The sequence below is a fragment of the Mirounga angustirostris genome, unplaced genomic scaffold (assembly GCF_029215605.1).
Source record: "Mirounga angustirostris isolate CCGP_5_RB_7025 unplaced genomic scaffold, mMirAng1.0.hap1 SCAF_9, whole genome shotgun sequence".
NCBI classification, from domain to species: domain Eukaryota; kingdom Metazoa; phylum Chordata; class Mammalia; order Carnivora; family Phocidae; genus Mirounga; species Mirounga angustirostris.
Genome location: NW_026991717.1, coordinates 119,293,326 through 119,319,349, shown reverse-complemented (window position 1 = coordinate 119,319,349; position 26,024 = coordinate 119,293,326). Strand labels below are relative to the sequence as shown.

Genomic DNA, 26,024 nt, shown 5'->3' with positions numbered 1-26,024 from the left:
AGTTCAGAGGAATGTGATAACATGCTTCTATTTATGATAAATAAGAACCTGTGTGTTTGTGAGGGTAAAATAATATATAAGAAAACATATGTGTCCTTTGAGCCTACCACATGCCAGGTAATGTTCTAAATGTTTTACAGGCGTTCACCCACTTAGTCCTCAAAAACTCGGCTGCCATGGGTACTATTATTAGCTTCATAGTACAGATGGGGAAACTGAAGCCCAGGGAGATTGGGTAACTTGCCCGGGAGTGGAGCTGGGCTTGGGACTCGGGTGGTCTAGCCTCGGAGCCCACGTTTAAACCCCTCTATCACACGCAAGCACGCTGATCGGGGCACAGGACAGAGGTAGCCGGGGAAGGCTCGTGGGGCAGGGCCAGAGGGGATCCCTCGGACAGAGCTCCCTAAGGACACTGCAAGACACAAAGCCGCAGGGCCAGACGGGGGTCCAAGCCGTAGGCCTCGGCGAGGAGGTGCAGCTCGGTGGAGCAGCTTCAGGAACCACACAGACCAGGTGCCCTGTTCTGTGGGCGCACTGAGCTTCTGTGCTGCCCTCCTCCAAAGCTCAGTGTCCGTCGCCGTGTGCGGGCGAGGACAGTGGCTATTGGGCCCTGTGAGAGGCCGTGGCAAGGGCTCCCTAGGGACGGCTACCCCGGCGCTTGCCTGTCTCTTTAAGGGGCGGAGCCCACGTCCCCCCCGCCCCCCCCGCCCCCCCCCCCCCGCGGAGCTAAGTGGCCCGCGGCTTCCCAGGGCAGCTCCTGGCCCTGCCGTCCTCCCCTCTGGGCTCCCGGGGGACCTGCAGACCCCTCTCACCGCACCGGGGCCTAGCCACGTGCTCCCCTGGGTCACCCCACTGTGTCCCCAGAGTCTGGCCCCGCAGCCAGCAGCCCATGGCTGAGGGGAAGCTGAGGCGGAGGGCAGCTCGCGGGAGCCCCCAGGGAGCGCTGCTTCGGGGGAGGTGGGAGATGGGGGGGGTGGGGGGGTGGGGGGGGTGGGGGGCGGACTGACCTGAAGTTCACCCCGCCTCTCTTGTCATCCAGTTTCTTTACCAGCTCCCTGACTTGGTACAGGTCTACGGGGACCTTGTCCTGCTGAAGGGGTCGGGGGGGGGGGGGGGGGGGTCGGGGGGGGGGCCGGGCAAGGTCAGCCGAGCTCTCTGACCACCGCTCTGCAGCCCCCGCCCCCAGACAGACACACGGACACACACAGACACACGGACAGACAGACACACACACACACACACACCCTGGCTGTAGCCACAGGGCCAGCACACCTGTATCATAGCTTTCCGGAAGTCGCCCACAGGCATCGTCATCAGTCCTTTAGGGTTCAAGCTCCTGAAGAAGTCCACGACTGTGATTCTGTGCTGGTCGGCGTAGCTCTGAGAGAAGCAGGCGACACCAGGAGCACGCACTTGACTTTATAACCTCTATTCACCACCCTCCACCCCTCACCCCCCACGGCCACCTTCCACCCAAGGGCGGCCTGGCAAGTGCAGGGGAGCTGTAAGAGGCAGCCTGGGGGGCGCGAGTCTCCTGTGGGTTAGCAGTCGCCTAAGCCCAAGAGCCCTGCACGGAGCTGCATGCCGTGATGGCTCTGGGTTTGCTCAGTGTCCGGAGCCCCCACTCCACGGAGCAGGATCGCCATGCGCCTCCAAAGAAGGAAGGATTAGAGTCTCTGTTGTTTGTTCTTTCTATCTATCATCTATCTATCTATCTATCTATCTATCTATCTATCTATCTATCTATCTCATCTATCTTTCATCTATCATCTATTACCTATCTTTCCATCCATCCATCATCTTTCTATCGTACATACTCTTTTATAAAATGCACTGTACTAATACATTGTGAACACCTTTTCAGTATCATTAAAACATTCTTTTGGGGTCCTTTCTAAGTATCTTTATGTTTCTCTTCCCCTCCCACTCTCAAAAGGCCCTCAAGGCCCAGCCAGATTGATAGATATTCCTGCAGATAACCGTGCTCACTGAGGAACTCCTCAGGGACCAGTCCTCCATCCCCTGCTCTTCTTTCCCCACACTTTGCCCTCTGGGGTGCACTGCCTCTCCCCCCAGGGGGACCCTACTTCTGCATCCTCAACAGCTGCTCACAAGTCCGTGCTGACACCCACTGGCACCTCAATCCATCACGTCCCAGGTGACGCTCGGGCAGCTCGACCCTGTCGGCGGTTGTAAGCACTGTGGCGGACCCCACGGGTGAGCCGACATGCCTCCCCTCCCTCCACAGCACGCCCCTGTACAGTGCAGATGCTGCAGAGCCAAATGTCGACATTCCCCAAACCCCCTTTCAGCTAGGCGTCGGAGTGGGATGGTTTCACCAAGCACCCAGGGGCGGCTTGTGTGGGAGGTCTGATTTGGAGGGAGCAGGCCGGATGCAGCTGGGGGCCGGTCCTGATTCAGCGGGTGATCCCCACTGGGCAGCCTCCCGATCATAACAGAAGCAGCCATCACCTTGGCAGCCCACATGGGGGATTTGGGGAGCCATTTCTGGAACCTAAACCAAGAATCTGTTTCTTCAGCCCCCTTCAATGTTTCTGGGGTCTGTCTCTGGTCATATATCCCTCTTTGTTTAACCCAGCCGGAGTGGATTGTGTGCTCAGCAACAAGAACTTTGACCAGCGCAAGAAGGGCTTGTTGCCTCGGTAGGTGCTAGTGATAAGACCCATCATTGCTCCTGCCCTGGAGGAGTTCAGAGACGGCCTAGCTACTCCTGACTAGGGAGTCTGGAAGGGTTGCCCAAGGACATGAACTTGAGTAGAGACCTAGAGGAAGTGTAGGAATGAGTGAGACACAGAAGGCAGGAGGAAGGGTGTTCCAGGCAGAGGAATGTGCGTGTGCACAGGCCTGGGGTTGAGCGAGAACTGGTGTAGAGAAACAGGGAGAAATCCAGGGGGGCTCAAATGTTGGAGAACCAGCTGGGAGGGGTGGACAGAGAGGGTGGGGCTAGAGAGGACTTCCCTACCCCTGCCAATGTCATCACCTTTATTTTAGTCCCTTGGGCTTGAACTTTTGGGATTATCTTTGGTTCTCTCCTATCATCACAGGCCTTCCTTCTCCCAGCACACACACACACACACACACACACACACACACTCGCACCCTCCCACACATGTACCATGTACCCAACCATTCACCAAATCTTGGAGGTGCCCCATAATGGTATCTCCTACATCTGTCTCTCCACTTCCATTCCCACTCTCAGGCAAGGCACCATTCTAGAATACTAGTTATCATACCTAGAATACTACCATAGTGTCCTCGTTGGCGTTTCCACTCTCATCTTTACCCCCTTCAGTTCATTTCCTCTCCATTGCCTGAAAAATTATTCCTCAGTCCTGCTGGATTCACATTACCCACTTCTCAGCCACTATCGCTGGCTCCCCGCTCCCTGTGGAATCCAACCCCAACACTGAGCCATATCCAGCCCTAGCCTCCCTGTGCAGCCTTGACTTCCAGGCTTTGCAGGAACCTGGAACCGTGTGGTTCTTCTGCTGGAACCACGTGGTCCTGCCCATCCCCCAAGCACACTGTGTGTACCACCCCCCCTGCTCCTTTGCTGGTGGGAATCCTATCCCCAGAGCTCCCTCCCTGTTGCTGTCGCTCACCTGAATCCTTTCTGCTCTTCAAGGCCCTTCCCCAGGACGTATCCTTTTTTCTTTGCCTAATCCCACAGTGGCCTCTACTCTGGACTTTGATGATATTTGCTGCGTTTGTCACTCAGTTATTATTTATCATATATCTTTGAGAAGTTACTGCATCTGTCCCATCTTCCCAACCAGATTGTTGGCCCCCCTGAGGGGAAGGACTGTGTTTTGCATTGCACATCTGGTTTGGTCTCTAATCTGAGATTCTTATGAGATTCTTAGAGATTTCTATGCTGTTTTAAACACAGGGTGGGACCCCCACTTTGCATCTGAGAACTCCATTCCTGTTCCCTGGAGCATCCCGCTCCCCTTGCGAAACAGGTTTCTTCTTGGTTCCATCTGATGTCATCTGACCCGTGAAGATACTTGATAACCCCCTTGCCTTCTAGAACTTTCCACACAACAATAATACTCATGCAGAGCTCTTCTATCTAGTCCTGGAAGCTAAGGCACAGAGCAGACCAACCAAGGAGCGGGAAGCAGCCCCAGCAGCACACACCCTGTAGAACCCACATCTGCATGGTATCACCACAGATGGCACCCAGTGTGCATCCAGCAGAGGCTGGTCAACCCTGCCACCGGGGAGAGCCAGGAATAGGAACACCAGCCTGTCCTGGGCACTACTCTGTGAGGTGATCAGACCAGATGAGCACCCTTGCAGCTCTAAAACTGTCTGATTTTTCATTTCCATGGTTACATCTACCTCCTGTGATCTGAGACTTCAGCTGGGAGCAGGTGACCACAAGACAGAAAGGACCTGAGGGTCCCTCTTTAGCTGAAGCCACCAAATAGCTGTCCTCACCACAGGGGTGTCTTGGCATCCTTACCAGCTACTGGCAAGAGCTTGCATTTGTTGGGTGCTTATTATTGGCCAGGCATTTGTGTGTAACAGAATTGGATCTCCACAGCAGCCCTCCCGGGGTGAGTCCTGTTGTTCTACCCATTTTCCAAGTGAAGAGACTGGGGCCCAGAGAGCACAGTGACTTGCCTTTGGTCGTACATTAGCAAGCAGAGGAGCCTGGCTGGTAGAAACCATCCTGTTCCAAGCCCCGCCCACTTCAGCCCTTTCCCAGATCGCCCCTTCCTCTGGGATCTGGGAAGCACTGCTGAGGGGATCCAACATCCACAAGGAATATTCCATGTCTGAGAGACATTCCTTGTCAGAGAGGATTGTGCAGACGCTTTTGGGGAGAGGGGACTCTTGGTCTTTGGGGTCTCCAAGAGGAAGGCAAGGGCTCACCTGGATCAATTTCATGGGGTTCGTCCACTGGAGGAGTGCTTTCTTGGCAGAGAAGCCTTGCACTGACTTGTATATCACATCCAGCTGGGGGTGGATGGCACACACCCCATCCAATATTTTTAGGAACTGCTCAGACACCAGCACATTCTGAGGTGGGAAGAGAAGGGACCCATCATGAGGAAGGCATCGCCGCCATTGTACCATCTCCACCCCCCTACTCCCTCCCGCACCTCCCCCTGCAGACCAGCAGGCCCATCCAAGCCAAAGGCAGAGCTTTTTTTTGTCTTTTCCAGCTTGTTCTGCAGTGCTGCTCCTAGACTGGGGTAGTTGACCTTTCTTAGAGCTTGCAATTTGACTTGTAAGGTTTGCACGTGATTTCGATCAGATGTTCTAGCTGAGGGCTGGTAGCCTGTCACATACTATCAGTTCAGCTCTCAGATGGTGAGCATCAGTTTCTGTGTGTGACAGATGAGACACAGCTATGGGGTTAGGAGACTGGTCTCCAGGCAAATGCCCTGAAATGTCCATTTCTACACCATATTGGTCTTTGGAGCAGGTGCCCTGGCAGAGGATTCCTCATCCCAACCACCCTTTCCTGGTTCAAAACCCACTGGAAATGCGCCTTTTGGAGGTGCCCTCAGAGCTGGGTTATAGGCCACAGGAGAAGACATGTTCTCTGAAGCAGTGTTTGACCAAAGCTGGCCTTCCCTGGTTTGGTCAGCCTGCTTCATTCCTCAGATGTGGTTGTGAAGAATTATTTGCCACTTCAAATAATTAAACCCATGCTTAAGGGCTGCAGGCTTACCTCATCCCGATTTGTAGATATTCTAGAGAAAGTTCTAGAGAAAGTTCATCTACAATGAAGGGATTCCAACACTGTTTAGAGTTAAACCAGGAGAGATGACGAAAGGGAAGGAAAAGTCTAATTCAGACCTGTCTGTGCTGGTAGGCTTGTAAGGTGGCAGTGTGATCCCAGCTCATGGGGTCGTGCACCACCCGGGGTTAGCCGAACAGCACCACTTCTAATGTTCCCTCAGACACCAAGACAGTGCCTGAGGGCATGCCTTCCAACCTGCCCTGGGTGGGGGGAGAGCAAATGCCAACAAAATCTGAACGTGTAACTGAGCTCCAGAGGCGGGGTGGGGTGTGGGTTAAGGCAGCATGAGGGGTGCAAGGCCAGAGCTGTAGGATGAGGGCGGACAGAAGGCCCCTGAGGAGAAAGACCATGAGCAAAAAGAGGAGCCTGGGGAAGGAGCAAGGGGAAGAGAACAGGGAGCCTGGCAGGGAGCAAGGGGAAGGAAGGAGCAAGGGGAAGAGAACAAAATGAAAAGAAAAGCAAGTATGTTTTTCTAATGTTTTATAATCTGTGGCAAACCTAAGTCCAAATTTTACTTATTATTTAGTTCCAAGGAGTTTGAGCTTAAATATTCAAAATACCATCACTGAGGGCGCCTGGGTGGCTCAGTTGGTTAAGCAACTGACTTCGGCTCAGGTCATGATCTTGGAGTCCCGGGATCAAGTCCCACATCGGGCTCCCTGCTCAGTGGGGAGTCTGCTTCTCCCTCTGACCCTCCCCCTGCTCGTGCTCTCTCTCTCTATCTCATTCTCTCTCTCAAATAAATAAATAAATAATCTTTAAAAAAAAAACAACAAAATACCATCACTGATATTATTGCAAGGCTTTAAGAGCTTAGCAAAATATCATATTTGTGTGGCATTAAAATAATGTAACATGACTTTAACACTGTCCCTTTATAGAACTCTAGAGTAAGAGGCAGAAACCCTGGGTTTACCCTTTGTCGTGTTTCTCGCTTGCCTATGTGGTCCTGGGCAAGTTATCTAACCTCTCTGGTTCAGTTTCCTTATATATAAAAGGGGAAAATGAGGAAAAGTTCTTGTTATGGGTTGAACTGTGTTCCCACCAAAAAGATATTGAAGTCCTAATCCCCCGTACCTGTGAAGGTGACCTTATTTGGAAATACGGTCTTTTTATTTATTTATTTATTTATTTTTAATTTTTAAAGATTTTTATTTATTTGTTTAACACAGAGACAGAGAGCACAAGTAGGCAGAGCAGCAGAGAGAGGGAGAGGGAGAAGCAGGCTCTCCGCCGAGCAGGGAGACTGGAGCCTGATGCAGGGCTCGATCCCAGGACCCTGGGACCACGACCTGAGCCGAAGGCAGCCGCTTAATGACTGAGCCACCCGGGTGCCCCGAAATACGGTCTTTTTAGATGATTGAGTTAAGATGAGGTCAGTGGGGTGGGCCCTAATCCGCTATGACTGGTGTCCTTCTAAAAAGGGGCATTTGGATACAGAAGACAGATATGCACACAAGGAGAACGCCATCTGAAGCTGAAGGCAGAACTCAGGGTGATGCTCCTACAAGCCAAGGAACATCCAAGATTGCCAACAAATGACCAGAAGCTGGGAGAAGCATCGAACCCATTCTTCCTTGCAGTCCTCCAAAGGAAACAATCCTGCCAACACCTTGATCTTGGGCTTTAGTTCACAGAACTGTGAGATAATATACTTCTATTGTTTGAGCCCCCCACCCCCACCCCGGAGTGTGGTACTTTGTTCACGATAGCTCTGGGGCATGAGTCCATTCTACCTACCTCCCAGAGTGGGGCCAGATGAGTGGAGCAGAGATCACTTTGGGGGAAAAACCAGTATAAAGTGGTGGGCCAGCTACCACCTGTCTGATGATCCAGGCAAGAACACCTGGTCCAGTGAAGTCCCCTCCTTGGGCCTTCCTCCTCCATTAGGGCGTTTACCCTTACATTCTACTCTCAGGAGGCCATGTCATGGAATACAAAATTTGTACATGTGTTAATATGCAGATTCTAAAAGTTCTGTGATTCTGGAACCGTTCTGGGACCCAGGGCTGTCCATGAGCAGGGCTGGCAGTGAACAAATGCTGCTCGGGGGGTCCCACCTCTGTCTCTGCTGTTTCTGCTCCCAGACCCACTTGGGCTCTGGTCTGGGATTTCACACCATAAAGTTATCGACGGAAGGGCTACTCCTGCGAAACGGACCCCAAGAGAGGGCCAAGTTGTACTCCAAAAGGAGTGACCCTATGGTGGAGCATTGGTGTAAGGGACAGAGCTGTTGGTGCCTGCCCACCCAGCGTGGCTGTGGTAACTGCCCACATGGCGTGCGTGGCCGTGGTAACTGGTGTGGGCCCTGGTGCGAGCAACCACCGTCTGATCACTCACGGAAATGTCGATCTCTTCCATCTTGGATTTGGGGTTCCTCTTGATGGACAGGATAAGTAAAACAGCCCCATCCATACTCATAGGGTTCAGGAAAAGCTGTGGGAGGAGGGGCAAGACCGGAGGAGGATGAGATGGGGACAGGAGAGCCTGGCTCAGAGCATGGCTTCCATTTCTTCCCATCAAATCATCATCTCTATCTTCCACCCAGATTTCTCTGTAAGCACCTGTCTCCCTGTTTGTCCAGTCATCCATCTGCTTGTCCATCACTGCTCATCCATCCATCCATCCATCCGTTCAGCAAACCTACCATGTGCCGGTTATTGGGAAACGTGCTAAGGGTTGCGCAGGCAGACAGGACAAGGTCTCTGCCCTCACGTAGCTTACACTCTAGAGGGGGCCACAGGCAAAGGAGTAAACGGCATCAGAAGTTCGGTGAGGGCAGTGACAGAGGCACATGCTGGTACTGCAGGAGCCAGGAAAAGGACATCCAGCACGGTGGAGGGGACACTTGAGCTAAGCCTTGCAGAACTAATGGGGATTCTTCTGGTCTGGAAGAAGCAGGGGGCAGGACCAGAGGAGAGAGTGAGATGCACCAAAGTAGACAAGGGCAGGCAAGTGCAAAGGTGCAGAGGTGTTTGGGCAATAGCAAACATTTCGTGAACAGGAGCAGAAAGAACAAGGCCATAGAGCTAGGATGGGCCAGATCACAGGGACCATGCAGGCCTAGCTGCGTACCCAGGGTAGTATCCTAATGTAGCTGAGAGCCACTGAAGCTTGGGGTAGAGGTTAACAGCAAAGAACATGGAGCCCAGTGGCTCTGCTTACTAGTTTTCTGGCCTTGGGTCAATTCCCTGACCACTGGGGACCTATCGCTTAGGGCCACTCTGAGGATCCAATAAATTAATTCAAGCAAAACATTCAAAGGAGTGCTTGGTACATAGTAAGCAGCAAATGAATGCTAGTTATTATTAGCGAAGGCTTTCCGCCAGGTGGTGTCTTGATGAGGCAGCCAGAACTTTCATTGAGCACCTACTGTGTGTCAGGTGTTTCCTGGGCTCTGACAGACTCAAGAGAGAAAACACAGACTTCATAGGGCTTAGCTTCTAAGAAGCCTTTGATGGACACACTTCCCTGGGGGGATCCTTATTTTTTCCAAGAGTAGGGGAAGGAGGGCTGTGCTCCACGTGGAAAACAAGAGATCATTCCACTGGCAAAACCGATGCAGCTTCCACCTACAACCAAACTGAGAGGTATGTTTTAAGTTGCGTTTAAAACTTTTTTCTTTCATTTTAAAACATTAAAAAAATTTAAAATATATTTAAACACATGACAATGGGTTTAATTAAACATTTAAGCAATGGCACATGGTCATTATACAAGAAATTCAAAAAGAGGTAGAAAAAGTGTGAAAATCACCAGTACCCCCATCAGTTAGAGAAAACCCCCACTGCCATGTTGTTAAGGCAGTGTTTCAATCTTTTACGATTCAGGTGCTCGGAACTTTCCTTGGCTTCATGGTTCCACGGAGGCTGAGTCACAGGCAGGCTGCATCAGTCAGTCTCTCTGAGTTATTCTTCGTCCCACTCTGGCCAGACCTCGCTCCCAGCTCTTGCGGTCACTAGCCAGCAGGTCGCCCTGCTCCCTCCACTGCTGGGAAGCTGGCTTCTTCTCTGCAGCTCTAAGGTGCTTGTCCTCTCAGACGGCAGCTCGTTGTCACTGATTTCTAACTCCCATCCTTCTCCACCAGCACCCCCACATCTGTGGCCTCCCCCTGAATCACCCCCACATCTTGAGGAATTTGGAGTTGCAGTAGGAAGCCAGGGAGGGCTGACTTCTTTGCCTCTCTGGAGCTGCAGGGCCTGAGCTGGTCATGTAGGCTCGGCTTTCTCATCTGACAGGTGGAGCGAGTGAAGCCCGAGCTGGAGGGCTGTGCCGTGAGCAAGAAGCAAGCCACCTGATATGCACCTGTCTCACTGTGGGAGCCCCAGGAAGGGAAACTGGTAATGGGAGGTCTCCTCTTTCATCTGTTTTCCAACTGCCCAAGAGCTTCTATGTGAGACATCTATAAGCCAATCTATTTATTTATTTTTGAAGATTTTATGTATTTATTTGACAGAGAGAGAGAGCACACAAGCAGGGGAAGCGGCAGGGAGAGGGAGAAACAGGCTCCCTGCAGGGCAGGGGGCCCGATGCGGGGCTCGATCCCAGGACCCTGAGATCATGACCTGAGCCAAAGGCAGACGCTTAATCCACTGAGCCACCCAGGTGCCCCTATCAACCAATTTAAAATGAAAGATGTATTCATTCATTCATTCATTAATGGACATTCATTGGGCATCTACTATATGCCAATAGGTACAAGGGGTATAATAATGGGCAGAAGCAAACACAGTCTTTACTCTCATGCAGCTCACACCAGTGGGGGTGACCAGACAGTCAGCGAGTCACTGAAGTCAGAGTCTAAGAAGGAACCTGGCAAGTTCTGCGTGAAGGGGTGAGCTGAGATCTGAGAGTCCGTGAGGACAGCTGCTGGAGTGCCGTGCTGAGCTGGGGCAGGGACTCAGGTAGGTGTAGGGAGGAGTGGGGGAGAGCACTACAGGGGAGGCTGAGTCCGAAGCCACAGGGAGAGTCGGGGCCTGGGATGGGGGAGATGAAAGAAGCCCCCGAGACCATGGCTGGACAGCGAGGGAGAGTGTGAGGTAAACTGAGGCTGGAGAAGCACACCGGGATGAGAGAACTGGGTTTGAACCACAGGAAGCCATGTGGGGGTCTAAGCCGGAGGAGACTAGATGGGGGTGGGGGTGAAAGTCAGACTTATGCTCAAAACACACACTCTGGCTTCAGTGCGGAGCAGAGTCTGGAGGAGACCCAGGCGGGAGGAAGGAAGACCGGTTAGAAGATGACACCAGGCACCCAGTGACCGTAGAGGGTGACACTAAGGTTAGAGCAGAGAGATAGTCAAGAACCTATGCACATGTGACACACAAGGTGAATTTTCCCAACAATTCTCTCCAGCAATATGCAGCCCCATCACCCTGCTGCCCCCACCCCAACACACACAAATACACACACACACACGGATGCACGGACACACACAGACACAGGGACACACCCACAGATGCACGCACATGGACACAAACACAAGGATGCATAGACACACACGTGGATGCACACACACAGATGAACACACATGGACACACACAGAGATACATACACGGATGCAGGCACACGGATTCATGCACACACACATGAGTGCACACATGCACACGGACACACACATAAAACGGCCCATTCCCAGCTTAAGTAAAGACTTTACCTTCAGAACTTTGAGGCTCTCATTGACCTCCAGCCCTTTGCTGATTCTGGAGACTCCGTCGTTGCTGATGCCATTGCTGCTGACGTCTAGGTAGACCAGGGAGTTGTTGAGTCTGAGGACCTCCCCTAGGGCCGTAGCCCCCTCGTTCCCAAAGCCGTTCATAGAGAGATCCAGTTTCTGCAGGGTCATATTAGCCTCCAGGGAGGGGAGAGAACAGCACTAGCATCAAGGCTGCGTGACTCTTCCAGCCACCAGGCCCTGGTTTCTCTCCCCTGCTGCCATCCAGCTGGGTGCTCAGTGGTGTCCCGGAGGGAGAGCTCCACCAGACCTTTCCAGATCCCTCCCAGTGGAGGGAGTCAGAACCTGGTCATTCCCGACCCCCTAAGGAAATTGCCCTCTTGAAGTATCCCCAAAGATGCCACCGAGGCCCCAGCAAGGTGAATTTGCTGAAGTAGGATTTATACTAAAGAATAAAGCACATGCAGAAATTATGGGAGGGATGCTAACAACTGGAAAGCATTTGATGAGAGCTCCATGTGCGCTCATCCATGGGGTCATGAGGAAGAGGTTCAAGATGGCAGGATGGGAGGCCCTGGACGTCCTCACTGGACTCCACACACCACTGCCAGAGACTGCCTTACCCAGAGACCATTGCACAAGGCCACAGCTCCCCGTATGCAGAAGTGATTCCAGCTCAGATCCAGTGACTGGAGCCCTATATTGAGGGCTGGAGGAGGGAGGGAGTCATCTTAGTGTTCCCAAATCCCAGAGAACCCATTCTCAGAGTTGACAGATGTCCATGGCACTGGGGAATAAGGACTACTCAATGTTCATGCGAAGTAAGACACTGGGACAATAATTTTTCAGTTATTCATTTAAACACAAAATTTTAAGAGGATTCCCTGTGCTGGCAACAATGTAGTAAAACAATCCTACTCCTGTATTGCAGGGGACAAGCAAATTGCTACAGTCTATTTGGCAAATGTGATCTGGCCACAGATATTTTGCTATCACACAAGCAACATCACCTCTAGACGCTTCCTAAGGAGACAGTGCAGGACATGAGAAGAGTTCCATGCTTGAGGTGTTTATCATGGCCTTACTTATAAAAGTAACATTCGTGACTCACAGGGGAAGGGTAAAGTATATAATAAACATCCATCTGGCAGAATATGATGCAACCAATAAACTAATAGAGATAGCGGGGAACACAGGGGTTGTATTTACATGGAGAGGCTGTGAAGGGGTATTACATCATGTGATGTGTTTTTCTTGGAGAACTATGGGAGCAGAGGTGGCTCTGAAAGCTTTAGGGACATCATCAGTTCTAAGTGGTGAGGCATCAGGCTTATCTAGAAGCTGGTTTGCATAGAAGTTGTATTTTTTTTAACTTAAAAATATTTTGGGGGCCCCTGGGTGGCGTAGTCCCTTAAGTGCCTGACTCTTGGTTTCAGCTCAGGTCGTGATCTCAGGGTGTGAGTTCGAGCCCTGGTTTGGGCTCTGCGCTCAGCAGAGAGTCTGCTTAGGACTCTCGCCCTCTCCCTCTGCCCTTCCCCCCGCTCTTTCTCACTCTAAAATATATAAATAAATAAATATTAAAAAATATTTTTGCTTACGTGCTACATAGGGTTGGGGAAAACATCCTGTTGAAAGACATTATCATGTTTATTTTTACGGAGGGAGGGCAGATATGCTGAGGACACTGTTGGGAAGAGGCTGAAGAACTCTTGAAACTTTACTGGGTGGGAGGCAGTGCCTTCAGCCCTCAGACCCAGGAAAATGTTTTACTCGATTTTCTTTTCAGTGCGCTGTGTACTGATTGTGTGTCTCTTGAGTCAACTACCAGGATGTACTTTAACTAAAGTGCACAACACCTTATATTGTTTTGAGAACAAACTTTCCCCCGCCTTCATTCTCTTCTTACCCCTACTCCCTCTTCTCTGCCAATTCCCTTACTTAATATGCCACGCACACCTGCATCTCTTCAAGGGCTGCAAAATTTAAATGTAAGTTCTGTTCTCGCCCCTGACTAGCTGTGTGACCTTGAGCAAGCTACTTATTCTTTCCTTACTTCTGTTTTCTTATCTGTAAAAATGGAGATATTAGGGTGCCTGGGTGGCTCAGTTGTTAAGCGTCTGCCTTCAGCTCAGGTCATGGTCCCGGGGTCCTGGGATCGAATCCCACATCGGGCTCCCAGCTCAGCAGGAAGCCTGCTTCTCCTTCTCCCACTCCCCGCTTGTGTCCCCTCTCTCGCTGTCTCTCTCTGTCGAATAAATGAATAAAATCTTTAAAAAAACAAAAAAAAAACCCCAAAAAACAAAAAACAAACAAACAAACAAAAAAATGGAGATATTAACCCATACAAGGTTTTGGGAGGGAACTGATGTGCAATGTCTAGCATGATGCCTATCACGTGGCAACCATTTAATAACTGGCAGCTTTAATAATAATAAATATTTTTAAAGCTCACATACAATATGATGATAACCACATTAAAACAGGAGGTAGTCTGTCTCACTTTAAAGTTGTTTTAAAATTTAGGGTTATTTATTTATTTAAAAAGATTTTATTTATTTATTTGAGAGAGAGAGAGAGAGCACAAGCAGGGGGGAGGGGTAGAGGGAGAGGGAGAAGCAGACTCCTCGCTGAGCAGGGAGCCCGATGCAGGACTCAGTCCCAGGACCCTGGGATCATGACCTGAGCTGAAGGCAGACGCTTAACTGACTGAGCCACCCTAGCACCCAAAATTTAGGGTTTTAAAAAAGATTTTATTTTTAAGTAATCTCTATACCCAACATGGGGCTCGAACCCACAACCCCAAGATCAAGAGTCGCAGGCTCCACCAAGTGAGCCAGCCAGGTGCCCCTAAAATTTAGTTTTAAAGTATTTGAAAATCAGTTTTCAGATGGACTCAAATTGCCCCACAAGGCTTGTACACTTTGCTCCTCCCCTCTGACCTGTCAGCCTGGACCCTCTCTCTCAGGGAAGATGTTGCTCAGCAGTGAGATGGGAGAGCTCTGCCCCCCACCCCCCCACCGGCCCACCCCCCACCCCCCGCCAGCCTACCTGCGCCTCTGGCACACACCTCCAGCCCCTCCCTCTCTCAGCACTGCTCCCAGAGGCCACCCCTGCCCCTTCGCTCCGCACTCCATGGCTGCCAGCCTTTGTTTTTTTTTTTAATTTAAATTCAATTAGTTAACATATAGTGTATTATTAGTTTCAGAGGTAGAGGCCAGTGAGTCATCAGTTGTATATAACACCCCGTGCTCACTGCATCAAGTGCCCTCCTTACTGACCATCACCCTGTTATCCCATCCCCCTCCACCTCCCCTCCAGCAACCCTGTTTGCTTCCTATGATTAAGAGTGTCTTATGGTTTCTCTCCCTCTCTGATTTCGTCTTGTTTTATTTTTCCCTCCCTTCCCCATGCTCCTCTGTTTTGTCCACCTTTTCAAGAACTTTGTCCCACAATTATCTCCTCTTCCTTCCTCACGACCCGTTTCTTCTTCTGTTCTTCCTATCAGCATTTTCCGTCTTTACGAAACTTCCTGCCTCCATGTCACCCATCTTTCTGCCCCAGCCTCCTCTCCGAGGGGCTCCTGGAGGTGCCCACATTGCCATTCACTTCTTTGCATCCCATTTTCAATTCTGCTCCCTCCAGTCAGGTCTCCACACTCACCTCCTTCACTAACACAGCTCTTGTCAAGGTCACCAATTAGCTTCATGTTGCTGAGTCCTGTGGTCACTTTTCTGATCTCATCTTATTTGACCTCTAAGCAGCACTTGACCCAGCCAAGACCTGACTCCTTCTTGAAAGCATCCCTTACTTGGCTCCTTGATACCTCACCTTCCCCCACCTACTCCTGCTCAGGCTCCTCCTCCCCCTCTGGGACACCTAAAGGTGTCAGAGTGGTCCAATGGCCACCTTCTTAACTCCATCCACACTCCTTGCCTAGATGGTCTCCTCTTGCCCCATGGTTTTAAATACGTCGCAATGCCTCTAACTCCCAGATGCCTATCTCCAGTCCTGACCTGTTCACCAAGCTCTAAATCCATATAGCAAACCAGACGTCTCCCCATAGATGTCAAACGGACAAGGCAAACATCACATGACCAAAATGGAAGTCTTGGCTCCTGACCCCTGTCCCTCTGTACCTGTTACTCCCCGAGTTTTTTCCCATCTAAGTAAATGGCACCACCATCCAACCAGTTCCTGAAACAAAATAACCAGGTGTGTATCTTCCTCTCTTCCTTTCCTTCATTCTCCACATCAGCAAGTCCTTTTGGCTTTATTTCCAAAGTCCGTTCTGGATCCATCCACTCCTCTCTATCACCACCTCCTCCCTCAGCTCCAGCTATGGTCCTGTCTTGCCTGGACTGCTGCATTAGCCTCCTAACTGTCCTTCCTTCTTCCATTCTTTTTTTTTTAAATTAAAGTGTAATTAATATACAATGTTATGTTAGTTTCAGGTGTATGACATATCAATCCAACCATTCCATACATTACTTAGCACTCACTACGGCAACTGTAGTCACTATCTGTCACCAAACAACACTATTACAATATTATTGACAGTATTCTCTATGCTATACTTCTCATCTCCATGATTTACTTGTTTTATAACTGGACGTTTGTACCTCTCAATTCCCTCCACCTATTTCACCCATGCCCCCCGCCCCTGCCCCAGCAGCCACCAGGTTGTTCTGTGTATTTAAGAGTCTGGTTGTGCTCAGCTGTGTTCTTCATGAAACTACATAAAACTTCACAAAACGGTATCTAAAACTGCAAATCAAACCGTGTCACTCCCCGACATTTAACACCCTGCGCTGACCTCTCATCGGGTGGGGAATGAAATTCAGACTTTATGCATGTCATGGCCCACCAAGCCCCACCTGAGTGGCTGCAGGCCACCTCAGTGACCTCCTCCTTCCATTCCCCTCCCCTGCCTGCTCCCCTCCCCACTCCCTTGCCTGCTCTGCTGCAGCCAAGCTGTCCCCCTCCTCAGACATGCCAGGCTCTGCTCCTTCAGCTTGGAATGCTGTGCTTCCAGAACCTGGCATGGCTGATTCTTCTTTGATATTCAGGTTTCAACAAGAAGCCACCTTCCCTGTGGGGCTTTTTCTCACCACCCCACCTAAAGCAGCGTCTCCCCCACTAATAGTGATCCCCTTTTCTACTCATTTCCCCAGGAATGAATGTTTAGGGTTCTTTCTTTTCTCTCTCTCTTTTTTTTAATGATTTTATTTATTTATTTGACAGAGAGAGACACAGCGAGAGAGGGAACACAAGCAGGGGGAGTGGGAGAGGGAGAAGCAGACTCCCCACTGAGCAGGGAGCCCAATGTGGGGCTCGATCCCAGGACCCTGGGATCATGACCTGAGCCGAAGGCAGACGCTTAATGACTGAGCCACCCAGGCGCCCCTCTTTTTTTTCTCTTATAACAAATCTACAGTGAGCCTCCTCAGACTTTCTCTGTGTACGTGTGAGAGCTTCTCTGAGACATGCACAGGTGAATTGCTCTATCATAGAATATATACATTTTCAATTTTACTAAATACTGTCGCATTGCTCTCCAAAGTGCCTTCACCTGGCAGCTTCAGAGGATTCTTATTTCTCCCTTGGGTTCAATGCACTGGATATTCTCTCACTTGAAATTTCTGTAGCTTTGGTAGATGACAAGGGGGAGCTTTTCATTGTTTTATTTTGCATTTCTCTAATTGCTAGAGAGTTTAGGCATTTGGCTTTCTTTTTGCGCTATCCATATGCCTTGGCCATTGTTTTATTGGGAGTATTTATCATTGTCCAATGGATCTATAGGCTCTTTTATCAACATTCTGAACACAAATCTCGTATATGATAAAGATGCTGTAAATATGTACTCTCTATCTGTTGCTTGTCTTTTAACATTGTCCCATAACATCTTTTATCATAGGCAAGTTTTAAACTTACTGTTGTCAAACAGATGAATGGTTTTTGTTACAGTTTACGCCTGCTGTGCATATTTACTCATCCTTAGCCTCCCTGAGGTCAGCAAGTTATTTCTTCATCTGTTTTTCTAATCTTTGTAAAGTTTTACTTCCCACATCCAGGTGTTGGTTCCACTTAAGATGTGTTTGGGGCATGGCTTCCATCCCTTTATGATCTGAACAGTCAGTAACAATAAAAATCAGGAGATACAGCCCTGACAGGCAACCGTCTGCCAAGTGCCTCTCCTTTGCTGGCCCCTTCCCTCCGCGGGGGGACTCACCCAGCATCTGGCCCACGTGCTCTCCTCCCTTATCAGAGAACTGGTTGTGGCTGAGATCCAGCGTCTTGATTTGGTAATTGGCCTGGAGAAAGAAAGTGTAGAGAGAGGTGAGTTTTGGCTTCTCTATGGCTGCGAATACCTCTTTCATCTCAGGGCCATGTGATGGAGGGCTCCCATGCACCAAAAATCGGGTGGATGTGAGTTTTTAGACAGAAGACATTCTCCTGTGCATTTTTGTGTAACTGTTGATGATCCTGGGAGGGTCTCGTCCCATCCAAAGGGCCCTGCTACTGCTGTGGCTGTTGTCAGGCTCGGCAGAGTCCAGACCCTCACCAGCTCCCTAGACATTCGGGGGACCTTGCCTCTCTCTGCCTGGAGCCACCCGCCAGGCCCCCCACATCACCCAGGGCCATCCCCCACAGGGCTCTCAGTGGCCCCTGCCCCTCACTTCTTACCGACAGGGCTTGGCACAACAATTCTGCGGCTTCATCCCTGAAGTTATTTCCTGCAGTGAAGGGTGGGGAGGTGTTTGCAATGTTGTCCAGACTAGGGCTCCCTTCCTCTCCTGCGTCCTGGCCCTGCCAGGCTCTTCCCTTTGGAACAATCAGCCATAGGAAAGGTGGCAAGTACTTAAAACAAATATACGGACATGGAAGAAAACAGGAGAAAAGAGGGCAACTATTTGCCTTTCGCTTTAACATTCCCTGCTCTCTCTGCCATGATAGGGCAGGGAGGTCCAGGAGCCTGCGTGCGGTCCCCTCTGCGCCCCCTGGTGGTGCCATCCCCTAGCTTAGTGCCTAAAATCTGTCACATGATAAAAAATAAGACAATAGCAGCAAGGCCAGGACCAGAGGGGAACAAGTGAGGCATGCCTTTTGTGTGCAAAATCTCAGCTCAGTAAGCACAATGAGCAGTATCTTAATACAATATTTGCAAAAATCAAAATTAATGCAACACTTCTATGTTGAACAAAATTTAAAAATTTTAAATGCAGGATCAGCCCCTACACTTGTGTGGCTAGGCCTCACTCACCTCACCACAATCTGTCCCTTTTGGATCCTGTTTTATATTTGAAGTGTTGATATTTTGTTCACCACAGACTTTTTTTTTTTTTTTTTTTACATTATTTTTGACTTTTACAATCATTGCAACACAATATTACTTACTTGGTTACTGAGTTTTTTTGTGCCCCTTAAATTCTGGGACTGAGGTGTGTGCCTTCCTTATCTTACTCTTATCCCAGCCCTGCTGGACAGTTTAAAAGATTTCTGGAAAATTGGGGTGCTTGGGTGGCTCAATCAGTTTAGCGTCTGACTCTTGATTTTGGCTCTGGTCATGAACTTGGGGTTCTGGGATCGAGCCCTGCATCAAGCTCCGTGTCAGGCTCTGTGCTCAGCGGGGAGTCTGCTTGAGGATTTGCTCCCTCTTCCCCCTGTTCCTCCATTCTCGTGCTCTCTCTCTCTAAAATAAATAAATCTTTTTAAAAAAAGATTTCTGGAAAAGAGATGATATAGAGACTTATCCCCAAATTTCTCCTTTAAACCCTTAATAATTGTATCTTTAGCACCTAAATAGTGCTTGGCATCTAACAGTGCTCCATAAATGTTTACTGAATGAATGAACGAATCCACTGAGACACAAATGCTTCTTGGTTGCATCTGTACCAGTGCAATAAAATGAGATAATAAGCTAGGCAAGGTATAAAATTAGGTCTCTAGCTACTCAAATTGTGTTTACATCAGTGGTTACAAATAGTAGAGTTGGCTGTAAGTTTGATAAAATACAGATTCCTAGATCCCTCCTTTAAAGATTCTGATTCAGCAGCCTAGGATGGGACTGGGTAATTTGTATTTTTACAGAGCTTTCTATATTATGCTAATGTTATATTAGAGGTCTTAGCCAATGCAACTAGAAAAATCACTGGTAGCTATAAATATTGGAAAGAAGAGACAAAACTCCCATTATCTGCAGAAAGATCACCTACCTAAATAATCCAAGAAAATTAACTGACAAGATGTTAGAACTAGTAAGATAACTCAGTAAAGTGACTGGGGCGGGTGTGCCTGGCTGGCTTAGTCAGTTTAGCATCTGACTCTTGATTTCGGCTCAGGTCACGATCTTGGGGTACTGAGCCCCATGTTGGGCTCTGCGCTGAGTGTGGAGCCTGCTTGAGATTCTCCCTCCCTCTCTCTCTGCCCCTCCCCACCCCCCACTTGCACTCTCTAAGTAAATGAATGAATGAATAAATAAATAAAGTGACTGAACATAGGGTCAATGTACAGAAATTAATAGCTCTCAGACATATCAGTAATGACCACTTAGAATATATGATAGAAAAAACATTCTGTTCATGCAGGAATAAAATGATAAAACACCTGGACCTAATATGAAATGGACAAGACTTCTAATGGAATAAAAGCATAATACTTTATTGAAGAAGATAAAAAAAAGACTTGAAGAAATAGAGAAAAACCTAGTGCTTGGGATTTGGACCCAAGCATTGACTTCAACATCCACACATTTAATTATTCTGATTTACAGATAACTTGCTGAGAGCCAAAATGGAGACAGTATAGGGAAACAGATTTTCCCCTGGTAGAATTGTAACCTGCTACTGTCTTCTTATATGAAGATATTAAATATTTTGAATATTTCAATTCTTTCCTAAATTAATCTAGAACATTAAATATAACTCCAAGCAAAATTCCAACAGTTTTGGGGGTTTTTTGGATGGAACTTGACAGGATGATTCTAAAATTCAGTTAGAGGAGAAATTGCACAAGAATAGCCAAGATTACTTTGAAAAAGAAGGTCAGATTTTGTCCACTCAAATATAAAACATATTGTGTCATATAATTATATAGCTAATATATCACATATTATATACTTGATATATTTCATTAATTACAACTAATCATTAAATTATAACACATGGCATATAATTTTAATATTCTAAACAAATATTAAAACAGTGTGGTGTTGACATAGACATAGACACAGAGATTAATAAAATGGAAAAGAAAATCTAGAAAGAAACTTGTATTTATATGGAAGTTTAATATACAATAAAGGTGACATTTCAAGTTAGTCAGTAAAGAGTAGTTTATTCAGGGGGCGCCTGGGTGGCTCAGACGTTAAGCGTCTGCCTTCAGCTCAGGTCATGATCCCAGGGCCCTGGGATTGAGCCCTGCATCGGGCTCCCAGCTCCACGGGAAGCCTGCTTCTCCCTCTCCCACTCCCCCTGCTTGTGTTCCCTCTCTCGCTGTGTCTCTCTCTGTCAAATAAATAAATAAAATCTTTAAAAAAAAAAAAAAGAATAGTTTATTCAGTTAATGATGCTGGGCACCTGGCTATTCATTTTGTAAATACAGTGTTTGATTCTTTCTCTACCTCATGCCATGAACAACAATAAACTCCAGATATATTGAAGATTAGGGATGAAAAAACAAAATCACAAAAATATTTGAAGAAAATTAAGGAAAACTTTTTATAATCTGAAGTAGAAAACAGTTTTTTGAGCAGGACTACAAAAATCAAATCCATAAAAAAGAATGATGAACTTGACAATGGTAAATAATACAAACTTATGTATAAGAAAACACCATAAGCAAAGCCATATGTAACATTCCAACATTCAAGTGTGAATATGTATAATATATAAAGAGTTTCTAACACTCAATAATACAAACAATCCCATAGAACAATTGACATTTCATAGAGGAGGAAATAAAAAAGGAAATAAGCATCTGGAAAAGATGTTTTATTTCAGTAGTAATGTGGGAATATAATAAAAATAGTAATAGTGATGAACACTTATTGAATACTTAGGTCCTAGGTATTGTTCTAGGTGTTACAGATTTTAATTCACTTCATCTCAACAGTCACTGTCTGAAGTAGGTAATATGATTCTTCCTAGTTTATAAATGAGAAAAATGAGTCACAGAAGGGCTAGATAACTCGCCTTGTGTCAAAGCCGGGATTTGCACCCACATACTGTGACTTCAACAGCCACACACTTAACTATTCTGATTCACAAAAAACTTGCTAATAACCAGAGGAAACAGATAGATATTCCATTGGTGGAATTGTAAGCTGGTATAGTCCTCTCTTTTTTTTTTTTTTTTAGACTTTTTTTTGGTAAGTAATCTCTACCCCCAATGTGGGGCTCTAACTTGCAACCATGAGATCAAGAGTTGCATGCTCTATTGACTGACCCAGCTAAGCACCCGTGGCATGATCTTCTACTTCTTCTTTTTGAAGATTTATTTATTTATTTGAGAGAGAGAGAGAGAGTGTGTGCATATGAGTGGGGGGGAGGGGCAGAGGGAGAGGGAGAAGCAGGAAGCCTGATGTGGGGCTCGATACCAGGACCCCAGGACCTTGACCCTAGCCAAAGGCAGACGCTTAACTGGCTGCCACCCAGGTACCCCTATTTCTAATAATTCTATTTTCTCAAGTTCTTGATGGGGCCACTTGTTAGAATCTGACAGCTCTCATGGTGTTTTGTTTCCTTGTTTTGCAATTTTGGACTGTGAGCTCATCTTTAGTGGAGCTTTATCTGTGGGAATCTCAAGCAGCCTGGAGCCTGGGTCAGGGACTGTTCCTCCAATGAGGTGTTCTATTTGTTCCTGTTGCATGCCCCAGGGCATTACCAGCATAGGACCACTTAGGTTAATTTCTTAGGGGTTCCAGGACCCTGAAGATAATATAAACTCAAACCACAAACCTGAGTGAGGACAAGTCTGTGGGTGCTAGAGTTCTCAAGTGACTTTTTTTTTCTGTGAGAGAGACAGATAATTAATTAAATACAAATTAAATTAATTTGTATTTAATTAAAAACTGAGTGTACAACTGGGTGTCAGGTAGCAATAAATGCTGTTAAGAAAAAAGATAGTGATGGTGATGGAGGGGAGGTCCGGGAAGTCCCCCCTCAGGAGATGACATTTGAGCAGAGGCATGAATAAAGCAACAGAGGGAACCATGCAGATATCTGGGGGAGAGACTTTCAAGCAGAGGCAGGCGTGCTGCCAAGTGGGCCAGAAGTCTCTTGTCCAGGACAGCCAGGAAGCCAGTGTGGCCATGGGGAGGGGGAAAGGATGGCCAGAGGGCTTAGCAGGGTGCGGATGCAGTGTTCTGATCTTGGATCGCAGAGGGTGCCTGGTCTGGCTCAGTTAGAGCTTGGATTCTCTCTGCTCTTCCCCTTCCCTCCTTTTCAGCCCCTTGTCCTCTCCTGCCTCTTCCATGGGCTCACCTGAAAGCTGGAGGTTCCAGAGTGAAGAGGTATTTCTCTGAAGGAATTCTGAGATTATTCTGGCCCCCTTCAAGCCAAGATCATTGTCGGAAATATTCTAAAAGGCAAGAACACGCTTATGTGTGTGAAAATCCCAGCCAAGGGCCCTCATTAACAAACGGTGTCGGGGTGGGGCTTACAGGAGGCTGGCACCAGGGAGTAGGGCTGGGAGGGGAGAGGGGCAGGGGTGAAAGGGTAGGAAGCATTGGGAAGAGCAAAGGAGCAGAGGACAATGGGAATTCAGCTTTCCTAACGCCCAGCTGTGAGGCCCTCTCACTGGTCTCCGTTTTCTCTGAAGTTGGTTTTGGTGACTCCCCACTTCTCTGGTTTAGCCCTAGTACTTTAGATAAGCACACTGTACTCTTATTATTATTTTTTTAAACCTAAGGCAGCTTTATTTGGAGAGTTTGGCATAAAGCAACTGAAAGATTCATTTAGAGTAACTCATTGTTGTAAATTCCATTCATTGATTCGTGAAGCATGGACTCTGCCAGGAACACGTAAGGATACAAATGGACATAGTCCTTTTGGGTTAGCAGGAGGGACCTTTATATAAACCAGCCCTTATTATCTTAATTGTTTCTCTTCTCTTTTTTCCCCCCATTTTTAAATTATGGTAAACTAGACATAACACAACATTTACTGCCGTAACTCTTCCTAAGGGTACCATTCAGGGGTCTGAAGTATATTCACATACTTATGCAACCCTCACCGTCATCTGTCTCCAGACACATTGTGTCTGATGAAAGCATGTCATGCCTTTATTTTCTCTAAGTTCACTTTAAAGCGATTCTGTGGAAGGGCTTATAAGGTCCAGACAGAATTGGTTTCTCAGGGTTTCCTTGGGCCACAGGGAACACAGCCCCCTGGCCAGCCTCCGACCCGCACGGCCCTCCTCTGAGAAGTCACCTCTGGAGGAGAAGAGCCTCCAGGCCACTCGCAGAAGGCTGGAGGCTGGCCGGGGCCGGGGTGGGGCCCTCTGGCCCGTCCCAGGTGGGTTCTGAGAGTCTTGGTGCGGGGGAGGGAGCCGGCAGAGCAGGGCACAGTACCATCTCCTGCAGGTAGTAATTCTCCTGAAGCATCTCCACCAGGCTCAGGAGGCCCTCCTCCATGAGACAGTTGTCTGCCAGCTCCAGCGTGACGACACTTGTGTTGGACTTCGGCCGCCACCAGGGGAGGGGGAGAAAGACAGAGGGAGTCTGTGATCCGGCCAGTTCCCCACCCTTGCCCAGAGCCTGTCCTCTTCCTTAACATCCCAGCCTTTTTGGAGGGTACGGGGATGCAGGCTGGCACTTCTGGAGAATGGAGAGGAGCAGGAGAAAGCCCAGGGACAAGCCATCCTGCTGAGGTGTGCTGGGACAATATGCTTATTCTGGGCACCTCCACCAAAGGGGGCTCTGCAGGGGAATTTAGAATGAGGACATTAAAACAATGAAGTCAGGGCACCTGGTTGGCTCAGTCATTGGCTGTGTGCCTTCAGCTCAGGTCATGATCCCAGGGTCCTGGGATTGAGCCCCACATCGGGATCCCTGCTCAGCGGGAAGCCTGCGTCTCCCTCTCCCACTCCCCCTGCTTGTGTTCCCTCTCTCGCTGTGTCTCTCTCTGTCAAATAAATAAAATCTTTAAAAAAATAAAAAATAAATAAAATGATGAAGTCCCTGAAAACTGCGAGGAACAGGGATGATCTAAACAGACCGTAGCTATTTAGCCTGGAGGAGAGAAGCTGTGACCTACTCTAAGATTAAGGAGAACTTGCTGCATTTAATCAGCGTATTTAAACATAAAACATCTACTGGCGCTGGCTTTCTCCAGAGGTCTTGCTTCTAGTTTAGGCTCTGGCTTATCTGGTAAGTTTCTTTAGTCAGGACATGGCCCCAAGGCTGCTTGGAAGGACCCGGGCTTCAGTCTTAAATATCTACATCCAAGCTAGTTGGCATGCCCACAAGCAGCAAGGTCAGAGGAAGTGACTTGCAGCAAGACGGCCAGGGGTCTGCTCTAAGCAGCACTGTTTGCTATTCAACCCTTCCACACCTTGGGGGTCCCGGTACGGAAAGAACAGATACATGGCTGGACTTGAGCATTTTCAAAGTGTGCCAAGCAGCGAGAGAGGTAGCCAGCGGTAAGGAGCTCTAGCTCCAGGCAAAGGGCAAATGTAAGCTCAGCTACTGCGATGCGAAATGGTCCGCTCGGGGCCTTCTGGTCTCAGCTCTCTGGGGCGGGCAAAAGTCCATCGTGCTCAACGGCCACGGTCCTGGCTCAGGTGGCCAGGTGTCATTTAACAACGTCCAGGATCGGGGGGTCGGATGGCCAGTTCCGGAGTCACCCTGGTGACCAGCACGGTGTGGGGGGCAGTGGGCAACCCCTCCCCCCAGGCCTATCCACATTCATCTCACACAGGCCAGTAGCCACTGGTTACCCTTTGTGCCCACTGCTGGGGAAACAAGAATGAGCAGAGAAGACCCGAGCACCCCACCAAGTGCAAGGGCGCAGAGGCGGGCAGGTGAGGGAGGGATGAGACGCATGAAAAATGACCACAACTATCAGGGTGCTTTTAAGCTAAGCCAGGGAAACACAACATGTGCAAAGTTGAACAGTACAAAAGATAAATAACAGTTCAGTCTGCTGACATGTCACAGTGATTAATTGTCAAATTGGTGACACAGAGAATCAGAGAAGAGAAAACTCCCCCCAAACAGAAACTGTTGTTACTAAGAGACACGTGGCCCAAGTCCTGAGAGAATTGCATTATTATCCAGTTGTTGTTTTTTTCATGAAACTCATGAGGTAATGGTGCATTCCTAACACCTCATTAATCAGTCTTTCAACACTCAATAAATTTCAAGATGGCTTTGTTCCTTCTCTGCTCTTCCCCTCTTCCCTCCCCGCCAGAAAGCAGCACAATCTCACATTTCATGTAGCCTCTTAATGGGCATGTGCTAAATGCAAATGCTGTGCGATTTCCCAAAATAAGTGAGTACTTTTTTTTAAAAATCAAACTTTCCCTTTACCATCCTAAATGAACAGTGTTGTGCTGACCTACAGTTGTCAC

General features: G+C 48.4%; 1 protein-coding gene across 1 annotated transcript in view; it reads right to left on the bottom strand.

Moving 5' to 3' along the window:
• Positions 1-403: 403 nt before the first annotated feature.
• LRRC74A (leucine rich repeat containing 74A) overlaps positions 404-26,024 on the bottom strand; it is a 44,309-nt gene continuing 18,688 nt past the window's right edge. Inside the window, exons 5-15 of the mRNA XM_064571756.1 lie at positions 24,025-24,132; positions 22,937-23,033; positions 18,141-18,190; positions 17,686-17,767; positions 12,080-12,165; positions 11,439-11,633; positions 8,123-8,218; positions 4,906-5,052; positions 1,273-1,380; positions 1,008-1,090; positions 404-491 (exon numbers count right to left, since the gene is read on the bottom strand). Of these exons, the coding sequence (XP_064427826.1) occupies positions 404-491; positions 1,008-1,090; positions 1,273-1,380; positions 4,906-5,052; positions 8,123-8,218; positions 11,439-11,633; positions 12,080-12,165; positions 17,686-17,767; positions 18,141-18,190; positions 22,937-23,033; positions 24,025-24,132 (1,140 nt within the window). The remainder of the gene's footprint in view (positions 492-1,007; positions 1,091-1,272; positions 1,381-4,905; positions 5,053-8,122; positions 8,219-11,438; positions 11,634-12,079; positions 12,166-17,685; positions 17,768-18,140; positions 18,191-22,936; positions 23,034-24,024; positions 24,133-26,024) is intronic.